The sequence below is a fragment of the Festucalex cinctus genome, chromosome 2 (genome assembly GCF_051991245.1).
Source record: "Festucalex cinctus isolate MCC-2025b chromosome 2, RoL_Fcin_1.0, whole genome shotgun sequence".
Lineage (NCBI taxonomy): Eukaryota > Metazoa > Chordata > Actinopteri > Syngnathiformes > Syngnathidae > Festucalex > Festucalex cinctus.
The window spans coordinates 24,667,918-24,686,032 of record NC_135412.1 but is presented as its reverse complement, the minus strand read 5'-3'; the positions used below and the strand labels follow the sequence as shown (position 1 = coordinate 24,686,032).

Here is an 18,115-nt window from a genome sequence, read left to right as displayed (position 1 = left end):
ATAACAACGGGCGGGAAATTCAAATCTGAATCCAGTCTGAAAACTTTTGGCTAGAGGCTTGCAGGAGTACCCATTGTGAACAACTAAGGTGTTAATCTGCTAATTAAATGTTTGAGTCATAAATGATCAATAAAAAACTATTGCAAAGATATGTTTGGGCAAATTTCTACACTGAGCAACTTTAAACTATAAACATACGATATAAACGAACAATTTGTTTCTTTTGTTATTTGAGTTTTTATTATTTAAATTCACATTTTGAATCTGTATTTTCTTGTCTAGAAACATTTTCAAATGAGGCAATTTCAAACACTGATAAATATCAATTGTTGAATAATACGTAGTATTATGGGTTGTCTGGATCTTTAGCAAAGTTAAATTGTGATAATAATAATAACAATATTAATAATAATAATAATAATAATAATAATAATAATAAATGTCATTTAGAATGCCCTTTACATCGCAAGATCTCAAAGGGCTACAAGTAGAAAAAATAATATGAAAGTGACATAATAAAAACATAATTAAGTAAATTAATAAATAGAGATGTAACAATATCCAAGAATCACGATACGATATTGTCACGATATGTAGGCAATGATACGATAATAATCCCGATATTGTGGGGAGGTTGGCGATACAAAAAAAAGTCACAATATTGTTAAAAAAAAGAGCTCATACTAAAAAAAAACTAAAAAAAACAAAAAAAACACAATATTGTGCTTTTGTACATTACAGTAATACATATATACACAACATAAAATCTCTAATAAGACTTAATATTGTGGCACTTACTTTCTAATGCACACACATATTGAGTTCCTCCACATATTGACTCAATTAACAAGCATATTACGTGCCCCTTCATCTGACCAATAGCGTGGATTTTAAACATAGAAGGGCCAAAACATGCCTTGTGAAAATTAAACTGCACTCAAAAACTAGCCACCAGAGGGTGATAGAACTGCACAAATGGAAATCAACATGATTGTTTGTTTGTTTTTAACAGATATGCTACTTTTAATATCGTGACATGACGATGACGATATATTGTGGCAGTTTTAAAATCACAATATCACAATATTGCCATTATCGTGTCATCCCTATAAATAAATAAGGTAAGATCAAATGTTATGTAAATTTGAGAACATTTATTGCGAAGATCTCAAGACTTACAATCAAAACTCAGGTCTCTATTGTGAAAACACACAAATAACATTACTTATATAAATATTCAATATAGTATACTGTACTGTAGTAATGTACTTTTCTCTTAGTGACTGACGAGTTAGAAAAATACGGCTCTGACCTGCTGACTTGGCACTGGGGACGGGGCGTCGTAATGAACCCACAACGGTCTTCCTCCCGACCAACATTTCCACTTTGGACGAGGATGAAGAGCAGCCGCCATCCACTGAATCATCATCCTCAGAGTTTTTATCTGTGGTAGATGAGAAAGGTGAAAAGTCACGTGGGGGGAAACAATAGCGGATCAGTGATCCGGGAGACTCTTAACAACGTGGCGTGGGCAGGCAGGCACGCCGCCATAATCGGCATTTCAAATTGAAACGGGCGCACGCCAGAGGACAAGCACATTCCGGCTGCCTCAACGCAACACGCCAGCATCACAACAATCAGTCTAGTGTCACTGTTGATGACATTAATGCATTTGGAGGACAGACCGCTGCAAACAAAAGGTCACGCGAAGAAGACAAGAAATTTTGGTTGATCTTCAGCATGGAACTCTGCCCGGCATGTGATGCCAATGTCACAACATTATTCAAAGTTCACACACACAAGCACACAATTTCTGTGACGTCATTGCTTCCTTTCGTGTCAATGAGAGCACAAGGGTGGGGAGGCTCCCCTCAAACCACACAATACAGATTATAATGAAAAAAAAAAAATAATCAACCACAGCACTCCGTCTATTAGAAGCAGGCTGTGTGGTTTCATCATATCCTGTTTTTACACTTTATCATCAATCAGCCCGTCCACTCTCCATCATTGATAATGTGCCTGTTCACTCCCTCCCTGAATGAAGAGGAAGAGCTCACAGGAACAGATCCGCCTGCAGACCAGTTTCCTCAGCATGCCGACAGTTGAGGTGGTCCGGCAGTCCTCCGCGCTCCTCTCATCTCCGGGAGAGAATTGGAGTTAACCTGCTGGTTTCCCTCCCTCTCATATTTAAGTCAAAAATTCTTGATGTTCCTGACAAACACAGAGACGACACGCCGTCCTCTTGCTGACTTCAGCAAACACGCACGCCGCCAGCGTCAGGATGCAGAGAGCAGGAAGTGTGGGTGGAGACAATGGGAGGTGCGTGAAGGGAGAATCACTTGTGGGTGGAGCCCAACTGAGGGGTGGCCATTGTGTGTGTGTGCCTCGGGGAAAGAGGAGGAGGACGGTTAAAGTGAAATGTGTCAGCAGAGCAAGCCATTAAGCAGCTATCATCATACAATGCAAAATCCTTTAGTGCTAACAAAGAAAGTCAAATCCCAAAAGTGTGACAAAGTCTTTCTCTCCAGAAAGGGGAGAAATGCCAACGCCCGAAATTTCACACATGCAGCCAGCATGGGGCGCTGTCACAGATACAAAAATTATACTTGAATGCTTTATTTCTGTTACTCACCACTTCTTTATCCTTTGTCACGGAAAAGCTCTTTTTAATCTCATCAGACAATAATAATTCTAGAGTTAATTTAAGACTAATATTATGACGTGTCTCTCTGCTGTCGATCACCCATAGTCTGCAACCACTGTACACTAAGTTATACAGTATATACAAGCTTACATAACATTGGCAAGTGGTCACTTCCTGCATTTCCTTCTCTGGATATATTCCAACCACAACTGTTGCTAACCTGTTGAGAGCTAGCGCTCTCCTAATCCGTGACAGATCCCCCATCATAAACAGCTAGCAAAAAACGTCTCCATTACCATTATTATTTATGCACCCTCTCAATAGCTTCACAGCTAGTACAAGTTAGCATGTAGTAATGTTAATGAAAACTAAACAAATATTTTCGTCAGCAAACATTTTTCACCAGACGAAAACTAGACTAAACTAAAACCCTCATTAATACAATAATAATAACTGGGACTAAATCGGTATGTATTTTCATTGACTAATAAATATGAGACAAAAATGTACTTCACTTAAAAATTGGACTAAAATCTATGGACATTTTAGTTCAAAAACAAAGACGAGACAAATATTATCCATCCATCCATTTTCTTGACCGCTTATTCCTCACAAGGGTCGCGGGGGGTGATGGAGCCTATCTCAGCTGGCTTTGAGCAGTAGGCGGGTACACCCTGCACTGGTTGCCAGCCAGAGACAAATATTATGATTTTGTAAAATCCTGGCTCTGCTGTGACGCTCAGTGATACACCCCCTTTCAAATCTGCAACTAGCGAGTGCAACATGCACAAACATGTGGGACAGACAGTAGCTGGATTCACGATGAAAGGTTTATTTAAAATAAATAAATAAATAAATAAATAAATAAATAAATAAAAGTCAATTATAGTTGTACCGTAATATTAATCCAACGGCTATAATGTTCCAACAATAATGTTAATCTGACCGCTAACTAATGCTGGCTAATTTACTAGATCATAGCATGGAGCCATAGTAGCCACTTGTTGATATACTGTAATTGTGTGCCAAATTGTTTTTTATCAAAAAGCTGAGAGAAAATTTGATGTGAAATAGTTTTACATCTGAAATGTTCAACATTATCTGCTGACAAAAAAAAATAGCCTACATGGGTAAAATTATTGTCCTGACTAAAGCTAGACTAAAACATTGACAGTTTTTGTTGACTAACACAAGACAAATAAAATTATGTTTTCTTGGACTAAAATATAGACTAAATTGCTAGATTTATAGTCAACTAAAAGTTGACTAAATAAAAACAGGATGAGGTTGACTAACTATTAGGGGTGTTAAGAAAAATAAATAAATCGATTCGGCAATATATCGGGATATTACAGCACGCAATTCTCGAATCGATTCAATAGGTGGCCGAATCGATTTTTAAACATCCATTTTTGATGGAAAAATATTCAACAAAATGTCTTACTTATGGTTAGAGTTAACAATATGTTATATTAATGGAACATTAAGCCTTAATATTTTTATTTCAATGCTGTTCAAACATGAGACTGTGTTAAATTCAGTGGCTCACAGTTATACGCCTGAAGTTTCAGATCAATAATACATTTTCATACAAATCTTACAGTGTACAAGTTTACTGATTAGTATTTTTTAAATTTGAGTAAAACAAAAAATCACAACAATCAACTTGTAAATTCGTATCGGGATTAAATCGAATCGTGACCTATGAATCGTGATACGAATCGAATTGTGAGGTACTAGACAATTCACACCCCTACTAACTATGATAAAAACTGGACTAAAATTGTGACTAAATTTTAAAATGTCTGATAAAATGAAGGCTAGCATGTAGCAACAAGCCACTCTTTCTTGTTGAACCTCCACAAATGAGCTGAAAGGAACATCATCGCCATATAGTGCCAAATCTCATGTCTTTATTTGCAACCTCCCCGGCCCTTGATCCTCATTCCTCTATTTACATGTTAGCTCCTCCTTGAGATCCCATCAAGGTGTCATGAGAACACCAAAAGAGTCGTGAGGAGACACAAATCTTTGGAGAAAAGAGCTGGTCGCCGCTCACTCCTCAATGTGGTTATTTCATGGTGACGTCATTTAAGGATTTTATCACATCACATGTCACAAAATCAATCGTCTTCATGGTTGAATGTGATGCACTGTAAAGCACTTTCAGCACCATACTGTGTAGAAAGCACTATGTAAGCTCAGTCCAGTTGCCATTTATTACAACGACCACGCATCCACTTTGCTTCAAGTGAAATCAAATTAAAAACTCCAATATCAACAACGCTGCTTCTTTTCCACAACTCCGATTGTGAGTGAGATTCCCCAGCCCCTTACTACTTGCACCACCACACACGTCACTCGCTGGGCTTTTTATTTTTTTTATTTTTTGCACTTATTGAACATATGCTGATTATGTATTAAATGGAATGCAAAAAAGTGTAGAACCCGCAACACTATAATTTTTTGATGCGGTCAAATGCATTTGACAAAACCACATCCTAATGACTACATTGCTTAAAAACCAGGAGCCAGTGTAATGAAGTAACTTCAGTATTACAGTAAATACTGCCCAAACCAAAACAAGAGACTTAGAACAATGTGTATATCTAAACTGAAAAAATAATCAAGGAATGACAAAAGCTAAAGGCTACTTAATTGTGTCCTGCTCCATTTCTGATCCAACTGCTACATGCCCATTTTACACATCATTGCCGAGGATATAAGACACCACCACAATCGATTGTTGTGCCTTCCTCACATTACCTTGATGTGCGTTTAGGATGAATGAGATGCCTCTTATAATGGTGGCATGATACCATCTAGTGACTTGAAGCATCAGCGTGCCAGAAGTCAGGAACATTATAAAACATGACTTCAAATTGACAAATTGTCCTCAGCAAACCACACTGCGATGTGATGGAATCAAGAGGATGAATCACATGTTAAATCCTACCTGACACAGGTGACAGGACCATGTTCCCCGACCTTTGGACCTCATCAAATTTGTTAAAGATGACATTCAACCTGGAAAAAAGGTGAATCTGCATGTTAACGGGCCACGGTGTTGAATCCACTTCGTGAATTGTTGATGTTTGGCGTGATCGAAACCCACCGTGACTGAGGTAAGCCCTTTTTTCCGAGGTCAATCCTCACTCGCTCACCAACGTGGCGGTAGATTTCCACCAGACAGCTCATGGCTCCATCACGCACCTACACAGTTTGAGATATTCACAATTTTATGTCACATGCCCCGTTGATAACAAGAGGAGGAACCTTCTTGCTAGTCTGCAAAAAAAGGCATAAAGATCCAACATTATGCATTACAAAGCATAATGTACAGGACTATGGAGTACCAAAAATGCCAACATTAAAAATAACAAATTAAAATTAAAATAACAAGAGACGCACATAAAAAAAAACTATTAAAAAAGTAAATGCAAAAAATAAATAAAAATGGAAATAAAAACAACTATAAGTAAAAATAAATACAAAAACAAAACTAAATGTAATTGAGGGTCTTTTTATTTGTGTATTTATATATATATATATATTAGGCCTGGGACGGTTTTTGAAAACCGTTAAAGCCGATCGGTTCAACAGTTTCGGTTCGGCCCGTCTGCGTTCCGTTCGGTAGCTTTCACACTTTTTTTTTTTTTTTTTTTTTTTTTTTTTTTTTTTTTTTTTTTTTTTTTTTTTTTTCCCCCCTTCCCGAGCGCTAATCCAATATGGAGGCGTCCATGGTTACGGGGCGCGTCATGGCAATGCGTCATATCCTTCCAGCGACGCTGTAGCCAATCATATTGCAGCAGGGCGGGTACAGCCTCAGAACAGCTACCAGCTAGCATGCTACATCACACCATAAGCCGGAGGAGGTGTTTCGGCGGCGCGTTTGCAATTTGGACTTCGGACGGAAAATGCGTGGGGTGGTTGTGGAATCGGGATAGAATGGTGAATGGTAAATCTATTTACTTGCTTTTGAACTGTACCGCGGGGTAGCAGCAGTGTTTTATCATCCTAAAGTTATTTTTAGCGCAATGCCGGCTGCCTGATTCCACTAAAAAAGCAAAAGTGCTATCAAGACCGAAAACCGAACCGAAATATATATATATAGTTGCTTTTATATTTATTTTGAGTTTTGTATTTAATTTTTTAATTATATTTTTATATCCATTTTTATTTTCACTTTTATTCATTCATTGATTTATTTATTTTTTATTTTGGCAGTTCTGGTCCTCCAGAGCAGGACAGGTTTAAATAGTAATAATCATTAGGTAGGGCTGCACAATATATTGAAAAAACATCGACATTGTGATATTGGCCCATGCATATGCATATCGCAAAGACATGCAATAAGTTCCATATGAAATTTTATGCTTTTACCTGAATTTCACCAGTCAAACACTAACTAAAATGTGCAGCGCCATCCAATAGTTGAACATTATAGAGAGGTAATTACAATTGATTTATTGAGAATATATTGACTTTACTTATTTTTTGCTTATTTTGCTGCATGAAAGTGTCATTCTTTCAGACGATAATAAGAATGTAATTTCTTTAAATAACGTGATAAATATCGCAATAACAACAACATCGCTATATTCAGCAAAACTATAACTCAAAACTACATCGCATGATTTTCCGATATCGTACAGCCCTAATAATAATGATGATGATAATCTGCAATATAATAACTGAGCAGAGGGTAATCACAGATGTAATGTTTTCAGCGGGAACACATGTACCTGACTTGTGGGATCTCCAAGCAGGTTACAAATATGAGGAACTATTTTGCTGAGTGTCAGGCTCTGCGATCCAAACCTGAAAACAATCATATATATTTTATACAAGAGACATGAAAAACATTGAACATTAAAAAAAAAAAAAAAAGAAAAAAAAGAAAAAAAGATGAATCATGCAGCCAAAAAAATAGAACAGTTACAGAATACAATAATGTTTTTTTTTCAGTAGAATTTTAAAATATTTCCAACTAACATTGAATTTGGTATTGACAAGTCAGACTTAAATGAATGAATGAGAAATGATTAAAATGACTTCTTTCACGTGACACAACATGATGTGAGCTTACATATTTAAGGTGGCGATGAGACAAAGGCAGAGTCCTTCTCGCGTCCGGTTGTTCTTATGTTTGAAGCCTCCCATCATGCGCTCCCAAACATACTGATAAGGCATCAATAAAACAATTTCAAGTTGCAATAAAACCACAATTGATATTGTACTACGTGCATACAAATGTTTGGTTTTTTTTCTCACCTGTGGGTTGGCGGCCTGGTCCATGATCTGAAGTAGAAGTGCTTGGTCCTGGTCACGTACTTGATCTTTGGCATCTCCCAGACGATCTATTAAGCTGGGAAGAACTTCAAAAAAGAAAAGGAAAGAAAAATCATGCACATGATGATGTGTGTTTTGACTCCTAAAATGTTTAAAAAGTCAAAATGTCAAAAAGCTCACCTGTTCCAACCTGCGTCCTGAATTTCTCCTGCAGTCTGCTGACTAGCGCAGATAGAAGGTCCATCCCCAACAATACCACCTAAAATACACAAATCAGCACAAAAACATCACTACATAAATACATCTTGGACTGATTGCCAGTCAATCACAAGTTTAGACCAAAAAAAAAAAAAAACTACTACACTCCTATGTACAATTTAGGGTCCTCAATTAATTTAACAAAAATGTTTTGGGAAGTCGGGAGAAAGAAAAAGAACTAAAGTGAGTACAAGGAGAATACGCACACCGCTGTATTACTGTGTTGCTCACGGTAATGAATGATGGTGACATATCAATTACTTTTATCCTAATAATGATGACATTATTATTATTATTATTATTATTATTATTATTAAGTAGTAGTAGTAGTAGTGGTGGTGGTGGTATAAATGCAGCATTTTTAATTATAAGCAAAAAACAAATTATGGTTATTCTATTATATTGTAATTGTTAAACAACAGGCAAAACTGCTTACATGCTACTTTAGGCCTATATAGATTGACATTTTGCAATTTCGTTCATTTTGGCTATATTCAGGAGGACAGGTATTTTATTCACCTACAAGGCAAATTCACTATTTGTATATACAGTTATTTGAAATATTTTATTATATTCTATACTTTTAGATACAATGCTATATATATATATATATATATACTATTTTATTATAGTACATTATTATTTTGTCTAATGTGTTCTGTACTTTTTGACATAGTAAACCCATTCCATAAAGTAATTCGAACTTACTACCACTAGAGGGCAGAAGAGCAAAGTAGGCGAAACCTGCATAGGATTGTGGGTAATACTATAAAACCTCGAGTTTTATAACAGTTGAAGCCACAAATAAACCGATTACATTTCTTTAAAGCACAAGAATGTTGCTGTAGCTTTTTTTTGCTTCGTAAGCAGATATATGTCCCGTCAAAAAAAAATTGAGCATTAAGTCACACAAAACCGTGAGTGAGTTCTCTCCCCGCATTGCATTAGTGCCTCGCACTGGCCACATGCGCGCACCTATCCTCGTCATGGGGTGACTGGGATGCTCAATGAACGGCTAGTGAGAGCCTCCCTGCTGACACCATTTCAACACATTCGCACCTCCCGATCCTAGATTCGGGTTCTGGTGCAATTTTTGGAACCTTCTCCTCCTCACGGAGGCCGACGAATCAAAAGGAAAGCCCGCTAAGTAAATCAATAGTAACACTGCCTCCCACAGGTGAGCTACGGCTCTACAACAGCAATGAACTCAAACTGACGCTACATTCAAATCTGGCCTGAAAACGTTCACTGCTTTTCGAAATTATAAATGTGAAATTCGTTTTTACTTTTCATTTATCCCACCTTTATTCTGGGGTTTATGGTAGATGGATTTTCATATTGAAATTTAATTTTTAAGTTTTTTTTTTGCATCTGTGAAACACTTTAGATTTACATTTACACTGTGTATATATAACGGAAGAAACAAACTTGGCTTGCCTGTAGTGACCTTTAAAAAAAATAAAAAAGCTACTAGCAACATTTGAGTTGATTGTAAGGGCAGGGAGGAAAGGGAGATACATATCAGAGTGCTTATTTCCATCATTCTTGCACGCCTGGTTGCAATTTATGCAAAGTGTAGTTCAATTTAGGAGGAAGTTAACTTCACATGCACATGGTCTGTGTTCTCAATTGTGTGGCGTGTATCAAGCTGGAAAGGGGGCAAGGCTCTGGTGGCCGCGAGCTTAATTTATCACCGCCATTAGCCCAAATTCAGAGCCTCGGTGTGTTCAGCGTTCGCCTAGTGAATGTTAAAAAAAATAAAAAAAATAAATCTGTGATTCCCAACCAATGTCTACTAACAGTGGTAAATGTCACTTTATTGGTCTGAAAATGATTTTTTTTTTTTTTTTTTTTAGCACAAAATAATGTATATGTCTTCAACTGTCAATGCCAGTGATGTATCTTTCAGCCCTGATTAAGTTGTGTTCTTTAGTTTAAATTAATTTTCCTTTTTTAAGAAATAATTATTTCACATATCATGTGTGCCACAATTATTAGCATCCATTATGTTAATCATTTATACAGTCCCCTTTTGTCAACACCTCATCTTCTCTTAAAATGTTTCACAAGATGGGAGAATACAGAAAGAGATTCCTCTTTACACAATCCTATAAATCATTTTTTGCAATAAAAATTCATTTATTTTGGCTGTAAAACTTTTGGGAAACATAACATACAATCATAAAGAATCTGAATGTATACATGATCAAGATGTTACAATCCAATGATGACACCAAGGGTGTAAAACTGACCTTGAAGTGACTGGAGTTGACCCATGAGCTGGCCAGCGCCTCCGCCATCCTGTCCTGGGTCCCCTGGTCCTGGTCAAGCTCCGGACATTTGTCCTCTTGCAGGATAAGCTCCACCATCTCCTGACCCCCCTGCAGCCTCTTGGTCAGGTCTTTGAGCATAACCTGCTCCAGCAAAAACTCCGCGGCCATCACCACCTCCTCCTCCTCCTCGTCAGCCATCATCGGAGGGGGAACCGATGAGCACAACACTCCAACTTCCAGCAAGCTCCTCTTCCCACGTTCGGTCCGACAATGTCCTGATAGCTGATGAGTGTTTTTAAGCCAGTTACGGTTTTAAGGAGGCAGCTGGCGTTGCTGGCAGAGTCCCTGCGAGTGCCATAATCCCCCACTTGACGGTCCAATTCGTTCTCCTGTGCGGTTCTGTTTAAGCACAGAAAAATACAGTTTAAAAAGAAATACATGAGCACCTGAGATCTGTTCTAACTGTCCATGCATTTAAGTTTGACCTGAAAACTGTTTATTTCACAACTTTTTTTTTTTTTTTTTTTTATAATATATATAATACATTGTTGTCATTTGTATGTCAATTGGTTTCTTTTTTGTTTCTCCTGCTTTTATGTTTTGGTTTCTCTTCATATTTAAATGTAATGTTTTTGCCGCTGTCACTTTGCTTTGTCTATTTAAATACTGCACACAATTTAAACAAAGTTGGCATGATGATGACATGTTTGACTGCTTCTAACTTACGGGGTTCAATTAGTAATAATAATTCTCGGGGTTAACTTAGTAATTAAAGTACTTACTCTCCCGTTAGAGGTATGTAGATAGTTTGTTTAGCAACCTGCTAGCTTCCTTTTCCCCCGTTAGCACAGCAGCTAAGCACCGTAAGCAGCCTTCGAGCGCAAGTAAGCTCAAGCTAACGTTAGCTTCAGTTACATTTTAGGTGAGTCCACGCGTGAGCCCTCACGTCGCGTAAATATGCTGTCTGGCGTGTACATGAATTAAAAATTAATACCGCGACGCTCTACAAATTCACTCACTCACCGGATGGACAAAGTCAGAAGTGGTGACGGTGGTTCAGGATAGAGCTTCCGTTCATTCAAATCGCAGCCCGACACAGACACATCTTGTAATTGATACCCAAGGAATAATCGAGCTATTTGCATGTCTTCTAGACTATTGTTATTTCATAATTTAAGCTTTTTAAACACAGAACAATGGCCATTTGTCAGTCAAAAAAAAGTTTGGTCCGCATCGTGTGCCGTAGGGAAAGCAGCTGGGAATGCTGCAGAATGGCGACATCTCCTGGCAAGATTTGGCAAGCAACGCGGGCCGTCCATCCAATCCATCCACTGATCTGTATATATTACTGGATAGCCGATAGGCCTGAACAAGACTTTTGAAGCCACGAGGCCGCCATATTGCCAAGAAACGTTTCTCAGCACACGAACATTTCAGACAATACTTAGCAGAAACATACAAAACATGCGTTCTCTCGCAAAGATTGCGTTCCTCCAACTGGCCAAGTCTGCTGAAGATGGGAGCACCAGGCTATCGGCTGTCCAGTAATATATATACATCAGTGATTCAATCCATCTATCTGTCATAGTGACATCAGACGTACTTCCGGGTCCAACGGCTGCTTTCCACATTCAAATTTTCAAAACATCGATTAGAGTCACTGAACAGACTGAACAGTCTGTCTTCCATAATTAAGGAATGTCCCACATACTCATCTTTCAAAGAAATCTTAAATGTTGGCTGAAGGACAATTAGAAGTGAGGCCATTAGCTCTTTTTGCATTGTTTTGTTTTTATCCAGTTGTCTTACTATGGTATTCTATTGTTTTATTGCAATGTTCTTATTTGTTTTATCTTAATTTTGTATTGCTATGTGATGTGTATTTTAATATATTTATGTATAGGGGACTACATATGCAAATTAGCAACTGCTGCAAGAATCTGGCATATTTACAACTTAATTTGTTATCATTAATGTGCATTGTCCCTTTCAAATGAAATGAAATTAAAAATAGAATGGCATAGCCTATCTTTTTATTGTCATGACACATGCACAAGTACAGAGCAACAATGCCAGTTCATTTGCGAATGAGTGGAAATTGATTCCACGCCAGTTGAGCTACTCTACAAACCAACTGGTGACATGATGCAAAGACAAACTGAAGGATGTGTGGATACTGAAGTGAAGATGAAACGCACCAATCAGTGTGCACCATGGGTGGGTTTTCTGTCAGATGCAGGTGCTCCTGCACACACTGGGCTTCTTTAAATTCTACATGTCACTGTCAAGCGATCCCATTTTCATTCCTGGAGCCTTGTCATGTCCCACCTGGCAAGCAAATGGCCACGAAAATAATTCATTTTATTGTCAATGGGAGAGTGGAACGAGCAGAGTTTGGAGCAGACTGCACAGCTGAAGAAGTTAAAGGTAAGCGTGAGTACTATGGTTGCAATCTGTTCATACAATTATGTCACATTTTCTTTTTATTTAAATGCATCTTTTCCCCCAAAATGAAAATGTTAAGACTGAAATGTCATGTGAATCACAAGTGTGATTAAAAAAAAAAAAAAAAAAAAAGTGACGTGTGGAAGGACTCCATGTGGTGGTGACAGGTCCTCAGGATAAAGAGCTCCGTTCTCAGAGACAGAAACAAGCGATGTACCAATGCAATTAATCTGTCAAAGAATTGGCAGATTTGATTTGATTGGACTTTGTATACTATTAACTTGGAACTTGCAAATATGAAGCTGCTCATACTTGTCTTTCTTCTGCCACGACCTCTGAAATGTGGCAGATGTGTTCCGAGCAGCAGCGGAGGCGTCTCCTCATCACATCCTGAAGCTGTACAAAGCAAACGGCAGCATGGTGAATATCACACCCTTACTGGAGCCCAACAACCAGGAGTCGTACTACCGGCTGGAGGTGGTGACATCTGACCTCCGGAGTGAGTGCAGGCTCTTCTGCAGTGGGACCAAAATTCATTGCAACCTTCGCTTTTCATTATTGGTTTTAATGATCCCTAAAATCTTCAACAACTCTTCTAGGAATTTTCATTTTAGTTACCGGTAGTTTTTATTTCGTTTTCTTTTTTTAAATTGTTTCAATTAGTTTTCAGGATGGTTATGTTAATTTTTATTAGTTTCAGTTATTTAAAATAATGCGAAGTTTTAGTTTTCGTACTAGTTTTCGTTTTTTTTTTTTTTAAATGTGTATTATTTGTGCGCAAATTTAATAAACACCAGGGTAAAATAAAAACAAGTATTTCTTACCTAGAGTTACATTTCGGTTGAGTTAAATGAGAAAAACAGGCGAGCTGAGCAATTAGAAGTGGAACCAAAAGTCAAGCACGCAAAATTGTCGCCTAGGAGTGGCGTCATCTGAAGGGGCTTTTCTATTGGCTGCTGCTAGATGACGTCACTTCTGCGTGACACGCTTTCAAACGTCCTTTTTTTGACAAGACGTTTTTATTGTTGCAAACTAACACAACTTTCTCAAATATCAAATCAAAAGATAATCAATACAATATCAATAGTGTTGAAACAATCACTCAAAATAACATGAACAAATACAGATCAAGGAAAAAATATAGAATTTTCAAACGTCCTTATTCCAGTTCAATAAATATACATAAGATCACATTTAAACTCATCCCCAAAGGCTATTGCATTAAATTAATTACCAAAGACTAAAACGAAGGACATTTTCACTATAATTATACCGTAGTATAATAAATAATAATAATAATAGTTTTTTTTGTTTTTTTTTCATTGACAATTTATTTTTTATTTTTTTTATTTTTGTTTGTTTTGGGGTTGTCTCATTAGTTTTGGTTAACTAAAATAACCTTGGCTACTTAGTAAAATTTTGGTATAATGAGCTTGCAGTTGGAATTTCAAAATAACCAAACAATATCCCTAACATTTTGTGAGTAGTGGATTTTATATGTCGATGTTTGCAATCTTTGTGTCCAAATTCAGGCATTGCTATGTCAACTGACATGGACAACATGGAGCACAGGTGATCTCGAAGGTTAATTAACAAGCACGAAAGACGGTGAGAGTCTCATTCCTTCCGTGTATGCGGCCTCAGGCTGTGTCACCTGGAGACCAAGGTCCTGGAAGAGGCAGAGAAAACTCCAGAAATCATCAGTGACCTCAAGAGTCAGGTGGAGTCGTTCAAGCGGAAGCTTGAGGTTTGTAATCGGCAAGGAATCGGCATTGGCCCGCATGTGCCGGAGCTGAAATGTTTGTTCCTTGTCAGAGCGTCAAGCACCTGAGCTGGATGGGTCTGTTCAGGGATGAGGGTCCACAACACCTTTCCAAGTCCCCGCCGAAAGTCAAAGGGCCTCAAGTGAACAATGAAGAGGAGCACCAGGAGGTTCGCAGGAAGTTCCTCAACATGAGGTGACCGAGTCGGCTGCTTCTGTTGCAGTTTTAGCCAAAATTCTTGGTTAACCTTCTGTTGAAGAATGAAAACCCCTCAAAAGGCCACTGAAATAAATTGAAAATGAAAAACAAACAAACAAACAACCTGAAATAATGAACATCAATTTATTTTTGTAGCCCGACAGAAGAAATTGGTCTGGACAAAATGTTTTCAATTTAGTCGCACATTTCAGCTCCTCTGACAGACGTTCAAATGGATTTACTGTAGAATTGGACTTTGAGAATAATCCCATGTTTTGATCAACATCATTTTTGGGGTGTTTTTAGCTGTGTGTTTTGGGTCATTAGCCTGTTGGAGCATCCATAACTTGCTTTTATGACCAATTTTTTTATTTATTTTTTTTTGACAATGGGAAGCACATTTTGCTCCAGCATGCCTCGAGGGTCTTGAGATGACAAATGTACCCTGCCTGGTAGTAAAGCAACCCCAGAAGATAACACAACCACCTCCATATTTTACAGTCATTTTTTTGTACGTGGCTCAAGCAAAATTGAAGGTACCCTTTTGCTTCGATAAAGTGGTCACCGAAATAACTGAGAGCGGAAGTTTCACAACGCTTCTTTGAGTAGCTTGTACAGACGAGACAAAATTTGAAGTTTTTGACAAGTCACATCCACCTGTTTACAGCCACAAAAAATAAAGCATACAAAAAATATATTGTAGGAATTATTGTAAATAAGTTATCATACATTTGCTGCAATGAAAAACTGCTTCTGCTTTCAATGAAGAATGCTTTGCTCTGTTCCCACTCACATTCACATAGCCTAGCTATTTGAAGATGACCACAACATCTAACGCAGCAGAATGGTTCGAGACAGTCTGCTGAGGTCGCCTGTTTTCTGTTAAGAAATGATTGCAAACTTGACCACACGTACTCAGCAATCTTCCACTCACATGCACAACACAAAGACAAACAAGTACACTGCGTTCCAACTATGTTTTGCATTTGCATTTTTAGGGTTGGAACACCCATGGAACTAGGGGTGTGGAAAGGGAGTGGAAAACCAAATAAATAGAGAGGGTGAGGAGAGGAATCTTCAGAGAGTGCAGAAGTTAATTGTGTCAGTCAGTTCCTCTCCTCGTGAGCCCTGAACTGAGTGTCTTCTCTCCTTTTTGTGTCGTGTTTAATAGATGTCAAACAGGTAACCCTGATATATACTACCAAGTCTAAAACTTGGAGAACTTTGCTACCTTAGAAACGGTGTGTCTCAAATCTTTGGATTAAATCTCAAGATAACCTCAAGCCGTTCTGGCATGAAATGTGTTGTTGAATGCCAGAAAGTTTGGTCTCAAATGCAGGTCATGGGTCCTGGATCCAACAAGATCATGACCCAATTAACAGGGAGTCCTCGAGTTAAGGCGCACGCGACTAACAACATAACATAACATAAAAATAACAACATAATAACATTGATGTTATGTACAAAAGCACAATATTGTGCTTTTTTAATTTTTTTTAGTACAAGCTCATTTTTTGACAATATTGTGACCTTTTTTAAATATCGCCAACCTCCCCACAATATCGTGATAATTATCATATCGTGAGCTTCAACAGTGATATCGTATCCTGACGTTTGGATATCGTTACATACCTAGTAAATATGGACTTTAATGGGAAAATTCAACTTGGAAGTCGAAATTCGGGTTACATCGCTAGCATAGGAACAGAACTCCGACGTGACTCGAGGACTCCCTGTACAGCTAAAAGCACCGCAGTCAAAGAAGTTAAAGAAATAGTTTGATTACAGCATGCTGCAGGTGATAGAAGAAGTGAGAGAGCATCTGCGAACTCCCACATTTGACAATTGGTGAGTGCCAACACAAACATGCTTAGAGAAGGCTCTAGCTCCGCCCATGCCTATTTGATGGATGCGCTGATGACAGGCAGTGGGAGGAGCCAGAGATGCTGGTGCTCCTCCAGGTGATGTTCACTGACCTGGACTTCCTGACAGTGTTCCGCATCAAGGTGGACGTTCTCCAGAACTTCCTGTTTGAGGTCTACTGCCACTATAACAACATCCCCTTCCATAACTTCCATCATTGCTTCTGTGTCACACAGATGGTACGACCAACACAGCCCAGTCCATTTTAGTTATGCAAGAATAGTGGTAAATTTCAATAGTTAACACACGATTAATCGCAAATTTCTATATCGGTTCGAAATGTACAATATTATACAAGAAATATTTGGTTTCTAAGTTTCATATTCTTGTGAACAAAAGTGTGGGGAAAAATGTTAAACTAATAAAAATATGGCTACATCTGTTAGTCATTGATACAGTAATTTAATAATTCATAAAACTGAATTAACATTAAAAAGAAGTACAGTAAAAAAAAAAGAAAAAAGTGTGATATTGATTTGTGTTGAGGACATTTTTCTGCCACGAGAAGGCATAATTGCATTTGTAAGACCTTGGTGACCGCTCAGTACATTTTTCTTTTCATATTAAGATCTATCTGATCTTCAACATGAAGTAACTTGTGAAATTGTACACCTTTCTACACGCCCAAGTGTAGAACAAGGGCGCAAAGGGTAGTGCGGTGACTGTGAACTTTGGAGAAAAGTCAATTCACAACTTGGTGATGACTAAATTAATAATTAGTATCCACAACTAATACTCATTGCACACGCTGACAATAAGAGCGCTACTGCCACCTACTGTAGTAGATGTGCAATTACACATTATTCTTGTTCACCAAAAAAAAAAAAAAAAAACGCGCAGCCAAGTCACCCCCACCTCTATTAGTGAATGACTGGCATCGGCACTGACCTGTATATATGACTGGATAGCTGATAGCCCATACACGCCAGTGCAAGCCGTTGAAATCACAGGGCGGCCATCTTGCTCCTCCCATCTCGCTTGCAGACTATAAACTATACGGTATACATACAGATGAGACATATACAGTTAGGATAAGGCCGGAGGCGGGGTGGGGGGGTTGTGCCAGGATGGTCACTATTTTTTAACAAGAACAAAAAAAAAAAGTGGACAGTATGTGCTGCTTTGAAGACCCCTTTTTCTTTTATCACTCAGTTCCTTCGACCCCAATAGTACATTTGGCAGAGGCATGTTTTGTTGAATTACAGTTATAATTCTTGAATTAAAATATACATGTTTCCTCCTGTACTGACAATCATTAAGCATATAATTTATACATGTATGTAAGGCAAGTTGGAACATGTCTGAAGTCCTCATGT

The 18,115-nt window shown here is 38.0% G+C and overlaps 1 protein-coding gene, 1 long non-coding RNA gene, 1 other non-coding gene and 1 pseudogene across 4 annotated transcripts in view; 2 read left to right on the top strand and 2 right to left on the bottom strand.

The window, feature by feature from the left end:
• LOC144014259 (CLIP-associating protein 1-B-like) overlaps positions 1-11,743 on the bottom strand; it is a 40,012-nt gene extending 28,269 nt beyond the window's left edge. Inside the window, exons 1-9 of the mRNA XM_077513959.1 lie at positions 11,494-11,743; positions 10,450-10,859; positions 8,120-8,198; positions 7,922-8,025; positions 7,737-7,828; positions 7,393-7,468; positions 5,763-5,860; positions 5,604-5,674; positions 1,313-1,444 (exon numbers count right to left, since the gene is read on the bottom strand). Coding sequence (XP_077370085.1) covers positions 1,313-1,444; positions 5,604-5,674; positions 5,763-5,860; positions 7,393-7,468; positions 7,737-7,828; positions 7,922-8,025; positions 8,120-8,198; positions 10,450-10,671 — 874 coding nt within the window. The 5' untranslated portion in view covers positions 10,672-10,859; positions 11,494-11,743. The remainder of the gene's footprint in view (positions 1-1,312; positions 1,445-5,603; positions 5,675-5,762; positions 5,861-7,392; positions 7,469-7,736; positions 7,829-7,921; positions 8,026-8,119; positions 8,199-10,449; positions 10,860-11,493) is intronic.
• LOC144015111 (U4atac minor spliceosomal RNA) lies at positions 9,172-9,298 on the top strand. Its single transcript, XR_013282694.1, has one exon. It is a non-coding gene; the product is annotated as a U4atac minor spliceosomal RNA (small nuclear RNA).
• Positions 11,744-12,117: 374 nt separating the features above from the next.
• Positions 12,118-18,115, top strand: part of LOC144014256 (high affinity cGMP-specific 3',5'-cyclic phosphodiesterase 9A-like) — a 12,355-nt pseudogene continuing 6,357 nt past the window's right edge. The window contains exons 1-6 of the transcript XR_013282435.1: positions 12,118-12,897; positions 13,265-13,414; positions 14,448-14,487; positions 14,560-14,873; positions 16,665-16,724; positions 16,801-16,978. The product of XR_013282435.1 is annotated as a high affinity cGMP-specific 3',5'-cyclic phosphodiesterase 9A-like (transcript). The remainder of the gene's footprint in view (positions 12,898-13,264; positions 13,415-14,447; positions 14,488-14,559; positions 14,874-16,664; positions 16,725-16,800; positions 16,979-18,115) is intronic.
• On the bottom strand, positions 12,777-13,796 carry LOC144014260 (uncharacterized). Its single transcript, XR_013282437.1, has 3 exons — positions 13,740-13,796; positions 13,228-13,311; positions 12,777-12,798 (listed from the first exon to the last, which is right to left on the bottom strand). It is a non-coding gene; the product is annotated as an uncharacterized LOC144014260 (long non-coding RNA).